The 17,553-nt window shown below is 51.4% G+C and overlaps 1 protein-coding gene across 1 annotated transcript; it reads left to right on the top strand.

The window, feature by feature from the left end:
- Positions 1–2,937: 2,937 nt before the first annotated feature.
- Positions 2,938–16,121, top strand: CHGA (chromogranin A). The gene is made up of 8 exons (XM_072864976.1): positions 2,938–3,060; positions 3,667–3,713; positions 7,776–7,869; positions 8,301–8,369; positions 10,548–10,646; positions 11,456–11,956; positions 12,422–12,885; positions 15,634–16,121. Exons 1-8 carry the CDS (start codon positions 3,015–3,017, stop codon positions 15,715–15,717), a joined length of 1,404 nt encoding a protein of 467 aa, XP_072721077.1. The 5' UTR covers positions 2,938–3,014; the 3' UTR covers positions 15,718–16,121.
- Positions 16,122–17,553: the final 1,432 nt, after the last annotated feature.

Consider the following 17,553-nt stretch of genomic DNA (forward strand, 5'->3'; position numbering starts at 1 on the left):
GAGAACAAACCTCTCAGAGTAGCTCAGAGCCATAACCCAAATCCTTTCGGTTTCGTTTCTAAATTCTGAAACAAAAAAAAAAGACTCTTATGTGTTGATTGAGAATAGCACTTAAGCCACATGATCTCTTGAGCAAATGACCTTATGCATAGGAAGATATTAATATGCCTATATGGCTTTCAGGCTGGCCCTCTTGTTCGCTCAGCTCAGAGCATGGGTAATGCAACAGTGCTGGGTGTCTGCTTCCATCCATCCAGACATCGCCATCTTCTCAAATCACTTTTCAGGCTATCAGGGATATTCAGGCTAAAGGATATTTCAGGGAAATATCCTTTTCCCACCACAATAATTCATCTCCCTCTCCACCTGCACGTTATGTCAGTGACCACAGGCAGATAATGGTATATGGCTCTCCACATTCTCACCACACTTCATGCACTAGAAATTGGGCAGCTATAAGGAAAAATGGAATTGCTTTCTACAGACATAAACAGCTTTTTTGTAGGACTGGAACTGGTCAGAAATGTCCATCATCATCACTTTGCTACCCACTAAAGATCTACTCCAGTTCTCCATATACTAAAACACAAACTACTTCAGAGACTCACAAATCTGCTCTTCCCTTGAAGTCTGCTCCTGGCATTGCATTTCTCTGAGTGGCAGAATACCTTCCATTTTTTTATTTGATCACTTTTGCTCTTTGACATAAATCTTTCCCTGACATGCTTTACTTTGACAGTTCCTAATATAGCTGTGCCTAATGAGACAAATTCCAATAGCAGAAGTACTGATTGCTAGATTAACAGTTTCATATCCATTTTCCTGGGAAAGAAATAGAAAAATTCATCATCCATTATATGCTACTACAATGGGAGAATGCATGCCATACCTGGAAAACATTTAGTTTCTCCTTTACAATGAACTCAATGGATGTGAGACCACAGCTTGAGAAAGAGAGAAAAAAATATAGTAATGGACACTAGATATCCCGTGACATTTCTCAAAAAGGGACCAAAGGGAAGAAAAGGACTTTATGGAAGAAACTGGATTAGAACTGAGATAATTTATTGCCCTAATAAGATCAACATTTATATGTAAGGATAGGTAAATATTGACTATGTAAACATAGCCTGATAAGCAGATCAATCTGTTTCTTTCTTAGGAATACATAGGAATTAACAAGCTTAATAATGTTCTGTATTTCAGACTCAGAGACGAAAATGCTCTGGTGTATCCTGAAGGAGTAAAAGGCCATTGTATATGACAACCCCCTCCTCCCCCCCAATAAATAATTCAACAACACACACACACACACAAACCCAACCCAAGAACCAAAAAGAAAGGATATCTACTGTTCCTGGAGGATGCAGGTTCCCCATTCAACAAGAACTGTCATGGGTGTTGATTTCATTTAACTCAATCATTGTCATCCACAAAGCACTGTTCAGAGGATCAATTTATTTCCAGCTTTTCTCTGCTATTAAATAGAAAATGCAACAGACAAGGGGAGCTTTGATTTTGTATGAGTGGGCCTTTACAATCCAAATGTGCCTTTTGAAGCATGCATTTAAATCAGATAGATATTAGAGGACATTTGGGAGTATACATTTGGGATCACATTTCCATGTGCATATGGAAAGAGAAGGTGGAAATCTATAGTGCAGTCTGTACCCCCTGGTCTCATAGAAAAGTTCTTGTCATCTGAGAATAAATATGTCCTCTCTAGCTCGTTGGGTGCAGGACTCCCCCGTGAGCAGAATAAGGTAGGGTGGGGAAGAAGGACAGTGCATCTCTCTGAATTTGCTTTTCTAGTATAAGTCCCCAGCTTTTGTGACCTCTGAAATTGCTTGAGGGATAGCATGGAATAGCAGAGGTGCTATTCTGAAAGAAGCATTGTCCTAAGGAAGCACTGGAGTCACTTTCAAAAGGGAATCCATCTGTCTGACCTGACAGACCCTCCCTCTAAAGAATAGACAGACATTTTGTCAAGAGCATGGAAATACTTGTGACAAAGACAATGGTACAATTTGTTACTTCCTCTCTCTCCCTTGTCAATGGAAACCAGTGACCAGGTAGTCTTGGTTACTTCAACTTTGGAGTGCTTAGCAGTGAGGGTGTAGGGTGATGCTATAGGTTGTTACGAACCACTGAACAAAAGATAGCAACCTATTAAAATTTGTTTGCAGAGTCACAATAGCTGAGCAACAGACCCACCAGCCTTTGCTATTTACCCCAGATGATATGCAACTACTTAAAAATCTTCCATAAAATAACTGGGACTTCTAACCTCCATTGGCAAACCTGTTTCATGGGACCAGTTCTCTGGTTCTTGACCAGTGTTACAGGCACTCCTATCCTCTGTGGAGGCATTTAGCAGGTATCTAAAAACTTCAGCATCTGTTCTAAACTGTTTGTCTAGGTACCTTCTGTGGTCAGTGAAAGACAAGGGCACCCCTAGAGGGCAAATCCATCTACAGGTGGCTATGCTGGCTGCGATACATGAGGTGACTCTCACTATTGACGACTGGTACATACAGAGAGGGCACATATGCAGAGGTGCTTGCAGATTGCCAGTGTTGGGTGAGGCGCTGGAAAAGTGACATCCTGGAAACACACCTCACAACCATCCTGCTCCTGCTGAGTGTGAGAAGATGGAGCAACTGGAGCCTGACACCTTGCTGCTGGAACCCTTTGCCCGGGCAGCCGGGGGGGTCGGGGGGATCCTGGCGTGTGGGTGCTCCTCCAACACCCGGCGAGTGCGGGAGGCTGATGGGAAGGCTGTGTGCGAGGGGAGGGGGGAGAGAGGAGGAGGTGGCTTCCTCCTGACGCCATTTCCGAGGGGCTGAGATATATAAATGAGCCGGTTGCTGCAGTGCCCCGTCTGGGATCTTCAGCAGGGCACTGGCGTAGACACGCACGGTGCTTGTCTCCCGCCGGCACCTCTCCTGGAGCCCCCACGCCAGGGACAGACTCACCCTCTGCCCCTGTCTCCCTCCCTCCGTCCCGCCAGCACCATGAGCCGCCCAGGACTGCTCGCCGTCCTGCTCCTGGCCGTGCCGGGTAAGTGGGGCTGGGCTGGGGTCCGTGTGCCCCCCACTCCCGGCACCCTCCGCCCCGCGGACCGCGCTCCCCCGCCCAGCGCCGCTCCCGCCGCGGCCCCTTCAGCACCGCGGACAGCGGCCGCCGCAAGGTCACTGCCCGAGGGCCGCGCCGGGCCTGCCAGCCTGGGGACCCCTTCCCTTCCCTTCCCTTCCCTTCCCTTCCCTTCCCTTCCCTTCCCTTCCCTTCCCTTCCCTTCCCTTCCCTTCCCTTCCCTTCCCTTCCCTTCCCTTCCCTTCGCTTCCCTTCCCCTTTCCCTTCCCCTTCCCCTTTCCCTTCCCCTTCCCCTTCCCCTTCCCCTTCCCCTTCCGCTTCCCCTTCCCTTCCCCTTCCCTTCCCCTTCCCCTTCCCCTTCCCCTTCCCCTTCCCCTTCCCCTTCCCCTTCCAGGGGAAGGCTGAGGGGGGGCACAATGCACACATCCAGCTGCTGCACCCAAGGACCACTTCCACCAGAGCAAGATGCCCCTCTTCTCCACTCCCTTTTTTAGCAGGATAGGGTTTCTCTGCTTGTTTCCCAGTGGAGGTGAATAACAAGCTCTCTTTTCTTGCCCTTCCCTCGTTTTACAGCCGTCTCCCTTCCCGTGACAAACGACATGAATAAAGGGGACACTAAGGTAAGGATGGGCCTGTAGTGGAAGGGGCAAATGAAGTTGAAGGATGTGAAGTTTAGCCTGCACCTAGATGGCTGGCTTTTGTCTGCCCCTGCAGAAATGCCCTGTAGGAAGTGCCAGGGATTTGCATGAGATCTCTACAGCAGGATCCATCCGACCCCCACTCCCTCCCTACCAGGATTTACCCACTTCTGAGCACCTGGGCAGGAGAGAAGTCCCTCAGGATGTACCAGAGGGACCAAACAAGCTTGTCTGAAGAATGGTGAGGCTGGGGATGGAGGTTGGGTATAACCCTCCCCAGTCCTCCTACTTTCAGCTTTTCAAAGCTCCCAACAGGAGGTGACTCAGGGGAGAGTGGGGGGAGATGTGATTCAGGAAAGGGCATCGCTGGAACTGTGTGCGTTTGGGGGTGTGTATACATCTGTGTTTGTATGTGTGTGGTGTGTTACTTAAACATGCATGTTCCTGAAAAATAGGCAACTGGCTACTCTCAGATTGCTAATCTGTCCTCAGCTACTGCTTAGCCTGTCTGGATGCCCACAAGCAGTGCAAGACTTGGCTGACCTCTCCAGCCTTCTTTTATAGGCTTCTGTGCATACATCTGTGTCATACCTCTCTGACATTCATAGCTGCACTTTGCAAGTGTGTGCACTCCCAAGGGGCTTTTGGCACCTTTGGATAGGTGTGTTTGCCTGTGTTGACCTGTGACAGACCTCCCCTTCCTGATATTATAATGCCTATAGTCTTTCAGATGAGCTGTTTTCTTAGCTGCCCAGATTAAGATTTCTACATAAATTAATGTCCAGAAAGGAAACACCAGCCTTTCCCCCCTACGTCTTGAATGTCTTTGTTTCCTGAAATCTTCTAGCAACATAACAGTTTTCCCCAGGCAGCAGGAGGGGAGGACACATTCACGTCACCCTCCGCCACAGGCTCCGTTGTACAGTGTTTCTGCTTGTTGTTACCTACAGGACAAGCGCCATGAGATACTCTTCCCTGTGTCCTGGCAGATGTGCCTGGGCCTGGAGAGCTGTTGCTTTGTTAAGACCTTTAGCCTGCTTAGCCCTTGCTGGGGCTGAGCCATGAGCTGTGAGCCACTGGGTGCCTGCTTCAGGCTGTGCGCTGCTAACTGAGAAAGGCGACTCAGGGCAGGCACTTGCCCCTTCAACTGGCCATGCCAGAGTGGGATGCTCATTGGGCATCTGGTGGGACAATCCATTAATTCCACAATTTTCCTTGTGAGATCTATTCCCCAGTATGCTCTATATGTAAAACATGGCACTTCGTAGCAAGCCACATTTAGCTTTTCTAGAAGCTGGTGCAACTCCATGGGAATGCTTCCACCGAGGAAGGATTGTCTCCCAAGCCTGTCCCCTCCCTGGGTACTGCACTGACACAGGCTCTAGCTGAGAGCAAAATCAGGCCACAGCTTTCTTTTGATTTTTGCTGCAGGTGGAAGGAGCCATAAGGGCTTTTCCGCCTTCACTGCCCTCTGAGACACAGCATTTCAGTGAAGGAAGTCCTGGTTTCATGGGACAGATCAGGGCAGGGATATCATTACATGGGTACAGCAGTGAGCACTGCGGCTCTTCCTACACACCATGCTGCTCTAGACATGCTCTGTGCCACCAGCATTTGTGGGTGGCTCGGGCTGTGAAATGGGTAGTCAGCATCTGCAGGCCTTTCCTGGGGAGCTCATCAGACTTTCCTTACACCAAGGGCTTTCCATGGGTAGCTGAACACGACCAAAGCATTTACAATATCTGCGGTGTTTGCCCACTCTTGTGCTCAAAGGACACTATTTCCCAGTTACAAGCATACATTTCAGAAGGGCCTGAGCACAGCTGAGCTCAAAAGTGGTGAAGTTTATCCTTGTAAGGGCATGATCTTTTGGAGATTTCTGTGTAGGGACAGCATGAGCAGCTCCTAAGGATCTAGTTACATGCTCACAGTTAGAGGATAGCTATGGCAAAATTCCAGTCCAAGTTTCTGCACTGGATTAATTACATTCATTTGGAAAGGATCTCCTTCATTTCCTGATGCAGGCTGTTATTTCATGACCTTGTTAAGTCTCACTCTGCAAGACTTGCTCTTACAAAAAGTCAAGGAGAGTGTTGTGGAATGACTGCACTCTTCATTTCATTATGTTACAAAGTTCCTCCACAGAGTTGGCCGTATTTCTGTGGTGACTGATGTGTTTCTTTGTGTTCAGACAAAGACCTTAAATCAGCTTAGAAGTCTTCAGAAAGCTTGTATAGAGTGTTTCATTGGACGAGGTTCTTATTTCTCATGCTGAGAAAGTCCTTACTTCTGAAGCTGCATTGAATACAGCTGCAGTAAGTGGCTTCAGAAGGTGGAAAACATGGGAGGGAAGTATCAGAATCTGGGGTTTGTTCTATTTAATGGTAGCGTGACGTGACTCAAAGTCATCTAAAATCAATATTAATGGATTGCTTGTGGTATAGGAGAATGATACCAGGGAAATTTCCCTGCTTTCTTTTTGTTAGATCTTTCCAGCAGCAACATTTTTAATCCAGCAGGCAAGCTCCTCAAACTGTGTAAATAGTTAAGAGTTCAGTGTTTTATGGCTGTGATCTGCAAAAGCAGAATTCTCTTCTTACACAGGGTGAAAATTTGCCCATTCCGGCTGGTCAGTGAATATATCCAATTGCTTGAATGAGCAACATTGTAGATGACTGGGAATTGCTGACTTGTGTTTAATTTCTACTGCAGCCACAGTGCTTTGCTCTCCTGAGAATGGCACCTTGTGAGGGAGGTCAGGACTCTTAGGGCTGCCTGCAGAAATCATCAGAAGAAAGAGGTTCAGTGAGTGAATTTTTTGCCCCCCCAGGCTTACTTGTATCCTTTTTTTCGATTTAGCCTCTTTTTTTCCACAGGCACTTGTGAGCCCTGCATACTTTCTGGGCTGCTTTATAAATAGTCATCCTTTTGAACTGAGCAGCCTGATTCCTGCACTACTAACTGGCACTGCACTGTAGTGAATGCTGCTTTCTCTCCTGTGTGACCATTTGGGTCTACCATGACCACACAGCAAGGCTCCTGGTGGTGTGTCTCAGTGTGGCGAGGGTGCTTTCACCCCTGCCAGAGGTGCCACCTTGCCTTTGTACCTCTGGCTTTCATTCTACCACACATACAGCACTGGGTGATGCCTGTGGGATCAGTGGTGCTGCAGTTGCATGGGTGAAGAGCTAGGCCTTCAATCTCAGTACAAGTGACAAACGAGATAAATAATGCTTTTCATTTTACACCAAATAAAAGGGCTGCTGGAAAGGGCAGGCCCAGAGTTCATCCTGTCTGGGAAGCTGCCTCAGGCAGTTGCAAATGCTTCAGAGGAAAGTGTGGGAACTTCCTTGCTTTCAGATGACCTGCCTCCGTGAACAGCTCTTCCAGTCTAGAATAAATGGCTTGAACACTCAAGAGTGTCTTGCCCAGATTGTCTTGTCCAGACAAGACACTTCTCCAGAGTGTCTTGTCCTTCTCTAGGGCTTGAGAGCAGTATTTCTCATCTGTGTTTGAAAGTACAATTTGCCTCATGCCACCCTCTGTGCCTGGATGCAGTCTAACTACAGGGCCCTTCTCAGGGCTCAAATAGCTTGCAAGATTTCAGAGTCACATATTGAAGAGCTTGACCACTTGTTGCTCTCTACGACCTCCCACTGAGCCCTTTTATGAGAGGCAGGCTGAGATATATTGACTTAAAAGAGGATGATTTTGGGCTCTATGTATATATCCAGATCACCTTTCATCTCCTGATGCGACCAGCCTCGGGGATGGGCTGGAGTCGTGAGATCCTCAGCTGAAGTGTGCATCATGTTGAGAAGCTCTTTCCATTGCCATGTGTCATTTGCTCACTTCTCACTTTTGGGAGGTACCTTCTATTCCTGCGTTAGGTAAAACAGGAACCGAGCATTCAATTCTGGCTTGACCAGAAAAGCAAGAGGATCTGTGCCATCATCTGCTGTGTTTTAGCCTTGGTAACAAATAGATTTATGAAAAAAAAGACAATAAAGCAGTGCTTTAATTTGTATTTTTGTCTCTTTCTAGGTGATGAAGTGCATTGTAGAGGTCATCTCTGATACTTTATCGAAGCCAAACCCCCTGCCAATCAGTGAGGAATGCCTAGAAACGCTCAGAGGAGGTACAGGCTCAGATTTAACGCTCGGTATCAGCAAGAGCGGATCTGGCAGAGACACTAGCAGAGGCTGGTCCTGCCCTGACACATGCTCTAGCACCTGACAAGGGGTCCCTGACACACTCACTTTCCGTGTGGTGACCCCACCAGGCTGCACCAGGCCCCAGAATCAGGGACGGAGTGACTGCTCAGCCCAGGCCATGCATCGTGCTGGCACTGCAGCTGGGGGACGCACTGGGTGATATGAAGCTGCCTGGTTTTCATGGGACCTTCCTGTCATCTTAACCACACGGTTAAGAGACGTGGCAGCAAATCAGGCCAAGGAAGAGGAAAGAGTAACCAAAGAGGGAGGTGGCATCTGGGGTTGTTTTTAATTTCCTGGGGGTGGGCGGAGGTTGTCTTGGACCACGTTCTGTACCAAGTCTCCCCTATTGCAGATGAACGAATCATTTCGATCCTTCGCCACCAAAATTTATTGAAGGAACTTCAGGAAATTGCGGCTCAAGGTACAGTTTCACCACAGTTATTTGGGAAGAAGGGTTTCATCTGTTGTAGCACAGTTTTGTTGTTTGGGGTTTTTTTGTATTTTACATTAATTTGACATCATATAAATGTGCTCTAGGAAATCTAGTTCCAAGACTTCCAGTAGAGACTGGGTGAGTGGGGACAGGAATTTGCTTATAATAACTCCAGTATGCATCTGATGATTTAAATGACTGTCAATGTAGCTTGGTGGCAATGCAGAGTATAGGCATTTTGGGGTGGGAGAACCCTAAAAGGAAATACTGTAATTTAATTCAGCAAATAACCACCAGCTCCCAAGCTAGAATGAAAGACAAGAAAACCTTCACTGTTTGTGCAGCTGGAGTCTAGCACTCAACCCAGGTGTGGCAGAAGGGAAGCCTCACTGAGCATCAAACAGGACTTGCACCTAAAAGACCCCAATGAAAGCCCCCAGTGGGGATTTTCCTGTTGGCTTCCTTAGGTGGAATGCAAGTTCCTTTGGTTTGGAGAGGCATGGGCAGCTCACCACTTGCCAGTGTGGGAGCAGCAGCAGCACAGAGCCGTACAAAGGGGTGTGTAAGGGGGAAAAGGTGCTATTCTCAGGTGCCCAGGTCCCCAGAGCTGGTGTGCAGGTCCCAGGCAAGGCTACTTCAAAGCTGGTGCAGGCCCCTCTGCCTGGGTGGTCCAGTTGAGGCTGCAACAGGGCTCTCCCCAGGCTGCAGGGAGAGCAGCTCCAGGAGAGCTTCCCTTCTCCTTCTCCTTCGGGTAACCTAGCTGGCAGCCTTCCCTCGCCAGGGCATCCCTGTGCCCTGCTCCTGTGTGGCACGGCTGCCAGGGATGGCTGGGAGACAGTGCCACCAGACTGCTTTCAGAGCAGGGAAGCCACAGAGTCAACAGGGAGAAGGGAGAGGGAAAATTCAGGAAATCAAGATTAGGAGAGACCTCCATGCTGCTCCCAAAGCAATAGCGTGGTCACTGCCCAAATCCCACTGGTGGAGGGGCCAGCCAGGCAGTGGCCCCAGACAGGCTCTGTGGATGCTCTGATGATCCAGAAGAAAGAAGCCCGGGCCTCTTCAGTGCGCTGGGATGCTGCTGCCCAGGCACACCAGGGTTGTGAGGGGGAGCACTCAGCTATCGGGCCGTGCCATACAGTTTGGAGGCCACGTGAAGGGACTTGTTTCACAGAGGTGCATCTTGCTCCGCTCTTTCCTTGGCTTGAGCCCTTCACACCATTTTGTCCTGTGGTAACATGAGCTCTAATCTACAGATCACAGTGACAGGGGATGGGAGAGTCATGTAGCCCAGGGGAAAAGTGAAGGTATTTATCTTGGTCTCCTCTGTGCTGGCTGCAGCTGGTCCTGCTCAGGATGGAGAGCCCACACCATCCAGCTCTGCGCCGTGTAGGGCTAGAGAGGACTGGGCTGGCAGTGTTGGTTCTCACCTTTGCATTAAGGCATAGAAGCATGGGATGAGCTGGGTTAGACAGGGCTTGCTTGGCTTGCAGTTCCCCTGGGATGGGGCTGCCTGGGGAGCACTGGTTGCCAGGACAGCTGCGCTCTGACCTCCAGCTCGTGCTGCCTGCAGACAACTCTTTCTCCACGGCGCTGATTTTGTCGACCTGGCTCCGTAAACCCAGAGCTAAGGTGTGGGGCCTTGGGGCCCTGGACCATCCCCAGAGCTGGAATGAATGCTGCTTCTCCCTCCCGGGGAGTGGCGGGAGGGCAGCGCCTGGGGAGAGGGGCCCCACGACCAGGCGGGAGGGCACAGGGGCTCTCAGTGCTCACCTCAACAGAGGTACGTGGGCAGCATCTGGAAGGAGGCAATTTTTATCCTTCAATACTCTGATGCTTAAGTCTTCTGTTGGCTTCAATGTGATGCAGTTCAGCATCTCTTATTCCCTAGCTCTCCATCACTATTAGTTTTCCTAGCAACCCTGCTTCACTGTTTGTTTAGAGACCTTTTTCTTTCCTGCAGATGATGGTTTTGATGGTGGCTTTGTTACTGCAGTTGATTGATGTATTCTTCAGCCTCACTTCTCCGTGCATCTCCCCTTTGGCAGATTTGTCCATTGTAGAAAATACGCATATAATTATAAAGGGCACAGAAGTGCTTTCCTACCTCTACTTTCTGAAACACTGGAGGGGCTGTTGCCTTTCCCTACTTTTTGTTACTTGATGCAGGTGCCAATGAGAGAACTCAACAGCAGAAGAAAAGCAGTGGCTTTGAAGATGAACTTTCCGAAGTCCTTGAAAGTCAGAATGACAAGAACAAGCAGAGAGGTCAGTGTCAGCCTCCCCCCCCAGGAAATCCAGGTCAGGCTGTAAACAAGGATGTTCTTTCTAACAGCCTTGATATGTCCATCTGCTTCTCATTTAGACATCTTCTTTGATGCTGCCGCTGACACACACAAGCAACCTGGTGTTTGCTTTGTTCTTATTTACCAGCTTAAACAAGATGCAATTTCTGAGCTATAGTAACTGGTGATGGTCAAGTTACCAAACTGATACTGATCTTTTCCACCCTGCTGCCAACACCATCACTCCCTCCTAATGCTTAAAATGAGTCACAGCCAGGGAAATCCTGTACTGAAAGACTCAGTGATAGAGGCAAGTGCGCTCTGGGTCTGCTCCTGCTGCCCTTATTTCCAGGCATCCAAGATATTATGTTATGGGTCTCTGAAGGAAAATTGAACTTGGGATACACACAGTGCACACACACACAAAACACCTGCATCTGTAACACTGCCGTATTACACTGCTAAATAATTTCATTTTACATGCAATCTGGTTTCATGTGGGGCAAGTTTGTTGCTGGTATCTCAAGAGATGGTGATGAGGACCGTGTCGCAGCAAAGCACTTCGGCATATGTTTAACTTCAGCCTTGCAAGTCTCTCCAGGAGAGCAGGCACCAGTGAGAGCACTGGCTTGCTTGAATGCAAGCATATGTTGAAGTGACTTGTGAAAGGATCCATGGGCTGGTTAAGCAGATTGCTGAGCAGGGCTGAAGCTCCCTAAGAAACGCATGGGCTTTGCTGGTTGTGAAATGAGCTCTCAGGAGAGGTGTTGCTTCTTGCTCCTCCCTCTGCAGATGCGGCAGGGGAGCGCCCTGAAGAGGAGCAGCCCACGGGGTCCCTGGCTGAGCTGGCAGCACAGAAAACCCAGCAAAATGAAGATTCAGGAGAGGAGGGAAAAAACAGCCTGGAGGAGAGGGAGCCCAGGCCACGGGATGCCGACCCTGGTGAGAAGGAGGATCGGGAGGAAGCACAGAGCAACGAGATCGGGGACACAGAGGATGACCAGCGAGATGAAGCTTTGGACAACCACATCAGCAAAGACTTCATCGAGGCTGAGCAGCAGCAGCAGCGAGGGGATGAAGAGGAGCAGCCCAGAGGCCCCATGGACAGCCTGGAGCTCGAGGATGAGGGAGAGCAGCCATCCAGGCAGGGCCAGGAGCAGAGCAAGGAGGTGGCAGGGGAGCGTGTGGAGCGAGAGGATGACGGAGGAGACGATGCTGCAGAGGAGGACCGTACCGAAGCAGAGAGGTCACTTGATTTGGCTGAGGAGGACGAAGAGATGCAGGGAGGCGACAGTACGTATCCCAAACGACTGCACTGATACCTACCTGGGGTGAGCTGAGAGCACTGAGACAGACAGATAAGAGGCTTTAAAACCTAAAAGTTCAGGCAGGTGCTTACTGGGTTTACAGAAGTATCCCCACCGACAGCCACCCCAACCCCCTCTGCAAGCACCCAACCACATAGGCCCATGCACAGCAGGTAACACAGATCTGGCAGCTGCCTCACTGCCTGCTGCTCAGTTTTTATAGCACCTGGGGACAACTAATTTATTTTTCTTGAACTTCTATGTGGTTTTTTACTGCTGCCTCCAAGCCCTGTTTCTGACATGATGATGTGAGAGTCGGTATTTCCAGAATCCTGGGAAAATGAGCCTAAGTCAGGAGACCCACCTTGCATCACCCGTGAAGGCTTGGGTCAAAGGTGGAGCATAACCAGGTTAACACTTCTGCTCACTGTTGTGTTTAATGCTCTTTCAGATAATGATGATGCTCTGGGATTTGGCAAAGATGGGCGGAGCTCTGAGGAGGAGGAGGAGGAAGAGCAGCCCCGGGCACTGAGAGGAGGAAGGCATCGCCTGGAGGATGAGGGGATGCAGGGGGAGGAGGACACCTTCCAGCCCAGGGATGCAAAAAGTGAGGAGATGGAGGAGGAGTCCTCCAGGGAGTGGGAAGACTCCAAGAGGTGGAACAAAATGGATGAGCTGGCCAAGCAGCTGACATCAAAGAAGCGCATGGAGGAAAATGATAGTGAGGAAGACCCAGACAGGTCCATGAAAATGGCATTTAGGTCCCGCAAGTATGACTTCAGTAGTCCAGAGGAAGATGTGAGAAGGTCATGGAAGCATCACTCAAAGAAGGACAGCAGTGAAGGAGGCTTTCCGCTTGCTCCCATGCCTGAAGAAAAGAAGGATGAGGAAGGCAGCGCTAACAGGAGAACAGAGGTTGGTGCACATATGCTTAAGAGTAAATCCTGCCCGGTTATTACTTGGGAATCCAAACGATGCTTGGAGATGTGGATAGTACCTTGGCATTACGCAGCCAGCATTGGGTCTCTGTGACATTAAGGAGATGCTTGGTGACCTTTTAGTCATTCAGCCCTAAGTATTATTGAGATTTGCACCTGGCTGTGCCTTTGGTTTTTGTCCTTGTTTTAGTGACTAGTGCAAAAACATGCCCTGCACCAGAGAGTCTTAAAAATGTGACAGGACTTTTGCACTGGCTTGTGCTGGACAAGGTGACCAGAGCTATATCTGGAGCCTGGGCGTGGGTCTTGTGTCCCAAAGCCCCTCCAAGTCAAAGGGAATGCTTTCCCTGGCTCAGGGACGGAGTGAATAGTGTCAGACCTCCTACAGAGGTAAACCAGAGGTGCAGCTGTGGTGAGAGAGCTGGGGCACTGGAGTGGAAATGGTTGACAGATATGGGAATACATCTGAGCCAGGCTTCCAAAGTCAGAGACCTCCTTCCCTGGTACCTTGCGTGATGCTATGTGGTAGCTCAGCACCTCCCCGGCAGCCAGGAGTGGTGGTTTCACCTTTGTGCTAAGGCCCAGCTCCAGGCATGGATGTTTATTTGGGGTAGAGCAGGGGGGTGGACAGTGGGGCTGGGCATGGGCTCTGTGGGTGTTTGCTCTGGGACAAGCCACGATCAGGTGCCTGGGAACAGACTGGGGCAGCAGGTGAGTGAAGCCAGTTTGCTGCAGCTCTCTTGCCTCCAAAACACCCCTCTTGCCTCAGTTACGCACCAAAACATTGTCCAAAGGTTGCCCATCAGCATCCCCTGCTGAGAGGGCATCTCCAGTCGTGTTGGTTCAAAGCAAAGCCAAATGTCTCAGCTCAGAGCAGGGATGCAGCAGGTGCCTGCCAAGGAGGTGGGCACCTGCCCCATCTGCCTCCTCACCACCGTCTGCTCATGTCTCAGGTCTCTCCCCCAAGAAGGCTGCTCCCCACCTGCCCCTGCCAGTAGCTCTGGGGTGCACCTTGTCTGCAAGGTGGTGGGCTTAGCCTCTGAACGGGGACTGGGAAGGAGGTTGCTGAAGCTGCAAAACTGCTGTGTTTACAGTTGCATCAAGACTTTTTGCTTTGTTTTTTTTTTAAACTAGATTCAGGCCTCTGGGAGTCAGTGAGGCGGCGTCAGACCAGGCACCCAGGAGTGAGGGAAGGGAAGGCACAGGCTCCAGCTCTGCCAGAGCAGCTGCCATCCTGTCCCCTCTCCTCACTTTTGGGCCATGTGGCTGCATGGCTTGGCCAGTGAGGCCAGCGTGGGCACAGCCGGGGGCTGAGAGTGCTGTCCCCTGCACTCGCCAGGGCTCAGCCTGCGGGGCTGGGCAGGAGGAAGCCAGGGCATGTGGGCACAGAGCAAGAAAGTGGTTTGGGTCTGACCTCTCCTCTCTTTGGGTGCTGCGAAGGATCTCAGCACAGCGCTATTTTCTCACTTTCTGGGGGCTCCAGTTGCAGCCAAAGCTCTCCTCCAGCAAGGCGAGCCTCAGCCGGTGGCTCCCTGACCTGCTTCAAACAAAACGAACTGGAACAGCCGCTTGGGCTCAGTCTGCCTCCCCTGGGTGCTGGCGGGCACCCTGAGCTGCTGGCACACTGCTATAGCTGGAGCCCTCCCAGGGGCTGAGCCAAGTGCCCTGCGGAGGGACAGGATGACTTTTTCCCTGTTCAGGAAAATAGCTCAGGGATGAGAAAAATGACTTTTTTTTAACGTACTTTATTTTTTTCACACCAGCCACATGCAGTGCAGGCCAGTGGCTCAGCATTGGCCCACGCTTGGCGGTTGCTGCAGGCAGCGGCAAGGCTTTGCTCCCTCCGCACAGAAGAGGGGCCGTCACCTCAGCTCCACTGACAGGAAAAGGCATTTTTAGCACCGATGGCCCCAAGTCTGCTCCCGCAGGGCCTGCTGCTGTGCTGGGTGAGCGTGTGATCTGCAGCGAGCCCCAGTGACAGCAGCTGTGAGGGACAGGAAGGGCTGGGGCTGGCAGCGAGACAGGGCCAGTTGCGTATGACTGGAGTTCAGGCAAAGCCACGCATTTGAGTGCCTGCACTAAATAAAATAGCTTCCGGTAACAGCATAGATACACAAGAGCTACTATAGAAAGGCCACCAAGTGATGGGCAGCTTGAGCCTTTAAACTGATGGCTTCCTCAGTCACTATTTCCCCAAATGGAAAAGCCTCTTCCGGTACTGGAGGCGCATGCGGACACCCAGCGCAGCGTGGGGAGAGGGGACACCGCCAGCCCCTCCACAAGTGGGGCACCTGCTGCACTTGCCGCAGGTGGCAGGCACCTGTGCCCATCCCGGTTTGACACCACTGCCTCAATGCCGGCACCCAGTGCCATTTGGCGGCGCCCGCCCTGGCCCCGGCTCCCCAGTGGCCATCTCCCTCCAGCCCCACGCTCTGGAGGGAGAGACCCATCGGGGGCTGCCCTGCCTGGCAGGGAAGGACCGTGGCTGCATGTCTTGTCCCCATCACCAACTGCAGTGATTAACATTAGGACAGGACTAATTAGTGTTGCGCACAGACATCTGTCCAGAGGGGCAAATGCAGGAGCGGGCTGAGGGGATGGGGCAGGACGCAGCTCTGCTCGTGCCACCGCTGGCAGCTAGCCCCAGGCAAGGCTTTCCGTAGCTCTGGGGGGTGAGGGCTGCCCACCCGCGGCCACTGATGGGTGTCCCGGGCTTTCGTTGCAGGACCAGGAGCTGGAGAGCCTGGCCGCCATCGAGGCTGAGCTGGAGCGTGTTGCCCACAAGCTGCATGAGCTGAGGCGAGGCTGAGGGCCCCAGCCCTCCCCACGCAGGCGAAAGCCACCGCCACCACCCTCCTCCCTCCCCACCGCATTTTCATTTCCTGATTTAAAAGCAATTAAGCCGGAGCAGAAGCATTGTGCCTAGGAAACCGACCTCGCCAGCGCCCAGGCCTGCCTCCCTCGCCATAGTGTTGTGCCCATTGCCGCTTCTTCACCTCACGCTCCCCTGTCCACATGGATGCCCACCCGCCCGGCTGGGCGCCGGTGGGCGTGAAGCGCAACCTACACATGTATTTTCTGTCCGGGTGGGGTTTTTTTCCCTCTTTTTTTTAAAGGACAAGACAGCTTTCTAGAATGTTCTCCTTCCACCGGTAGTTTCACTGGGTAAAAAAACTGCAATAACTTGTTATCTTTTGATTAAAAGCTGAGAACTCTGACTGTAATATATTCTATATAAAAAATTTATCTAAGGAAAAATAAAACTGCAGGGGGTTCCTTTCTTTGTTTTGGCAACTTCAGTCTCGGTCGTCAGCATGCTGCAGGGCCTGTACGGTCCTGGCGGAAAGGAGGGGGGATGGAGGCCTCCCCTCACCCCAGGCACATCGTGGCAGCATTTCCCTCCTCACCCGGCTCCACTGCTGCCGCCCGCCGAGGCCCAGCACCGAGGGCATCTCCCTCAGGTCCCCAGCACTGCGGGGCTCTCCCTGCCCGCCCGGGCCTGGCAGTGCCACACAGCCCAGCCCCGGCACCGGCTGTCCCGGGTGCTTCAGTGAGACGTGGGTCACATCTGTAGTTCATCGATGAACACGGGGTTGACCAGAGAGAAAACACTTTAGAAGTTTAAGCACTGAGGCAATACTTGACCAAGTCAAGCTATTTGGACAATGCACGAGTGGGTTAAAAAAAAAAGTAACAAATAGGCTAGTCATGAGGAAAACTACTGGTCCCCCAGAGGTGAAGGCCAGTCCTGAGGGGACGGCCCTCCTGTGCGTTGGCTCGCAGGAGCCATGGTGGCCTGCTGGCACAGCGCTAACAGGCAGAACCTTCCGCGTCCTTTGGGCTTCAGGCCCCACGCCAGCTGGAGGACCGGGTGGTGCCTGGGCTGGGGAAGCTTCCCCCAAAGTCTCTGAACACCGATCATAAGATTTTAGACTTTCTATTTGTATTGGCAGGAGAAGAAAAGGGCATCCCACTGCCAGGGCTGCATCCCACCCCCCAGTTTGAAGCTCAGTTGCCTCCCATCACCTGCAGTCCACAGAACATCTGAGATGCTCAGGGAGCGGCTGCCAGGCCTTGAACTCAACATATTCCTTTATTCTGCCAAAAACATCGGTGCTCTTGGCCCATAGAGTGATTGTACTGGAGGTGGGCATGCGGGGTTCCCTTGGCGCAGGAGGCGCTGGGTGTCCCGAGCTGTCCTCCACCCACCAGGCGAGCTACCCCAGGGAGGGCTGGAGGAGCTGCTGAGTGGGCAGTGCCCCTCGCCCCCGGCCCTGGGCAGCCACACGGTGGCAGGAGGAGGCGGTGAGGCTGAGGCATGGCCCAAAAGCTGCCCCGGCACAGGGCGCAAGCCAGGACAAGGCACAGGGCAAGAGCCTGGCTGGGGAAAGTGCACTGGAGTGAGGCGTGAGTCTCCCAACCCCATCCTGAGGAGATCGCACTCATTAACCACAGGGAAGCGCACATAGGAACAGAAGTGAAACCAAAGCTGTTCCACAGAAACAGTACTAAAATGTCAGTTATTAGGGAGTTAATCCAGCTGTACAAGTCACATTTTACATACTGATCTCCATTTAAATTTTAATTTGAATATTGTATTTAGTTTCTCCTTTTTTTCTGTGGCAGAGTCTCTGCCGGTAGCATC

This window comes from Ciconia boyciana, chromosome 6 (genome assembly GCF_034638445.1).
Source record: "Ciconia boyciana chromosome 6, ASM3463844v1, whole genome shotgun sequence".
NCBI lineage: Eukaryota > Metazoa > Chordata > Aves > Ciconiiformes > Ciconiidae > Ciconia > Ciconia boyciana.

Bases quoted from the DNA above. Each gene is read 5' to 3' on its own strand.
- CHGA (XM_072864976.1), top strand. From the start codon at position 3,015: ATGAGCCGCCCAGGACTGCTCGCCGTCCTGCTCCTGGCCGTGCCGG. The intron at 3,714-7,775 runs GTAAGGATGGGC...GTCTCTTTCTAG, and splicing joins TGAATAAAGGGGACACTAAG to GTGATGAAGTGCATTGTAGA. The intron at 12,886-15,633 runs GTTGGTGCACAT...CTTTCGTTGCAG, and splicing joins GCGCTAACAGGAGAACAGAG to GACCAGGAGCTGGAGAGCCT.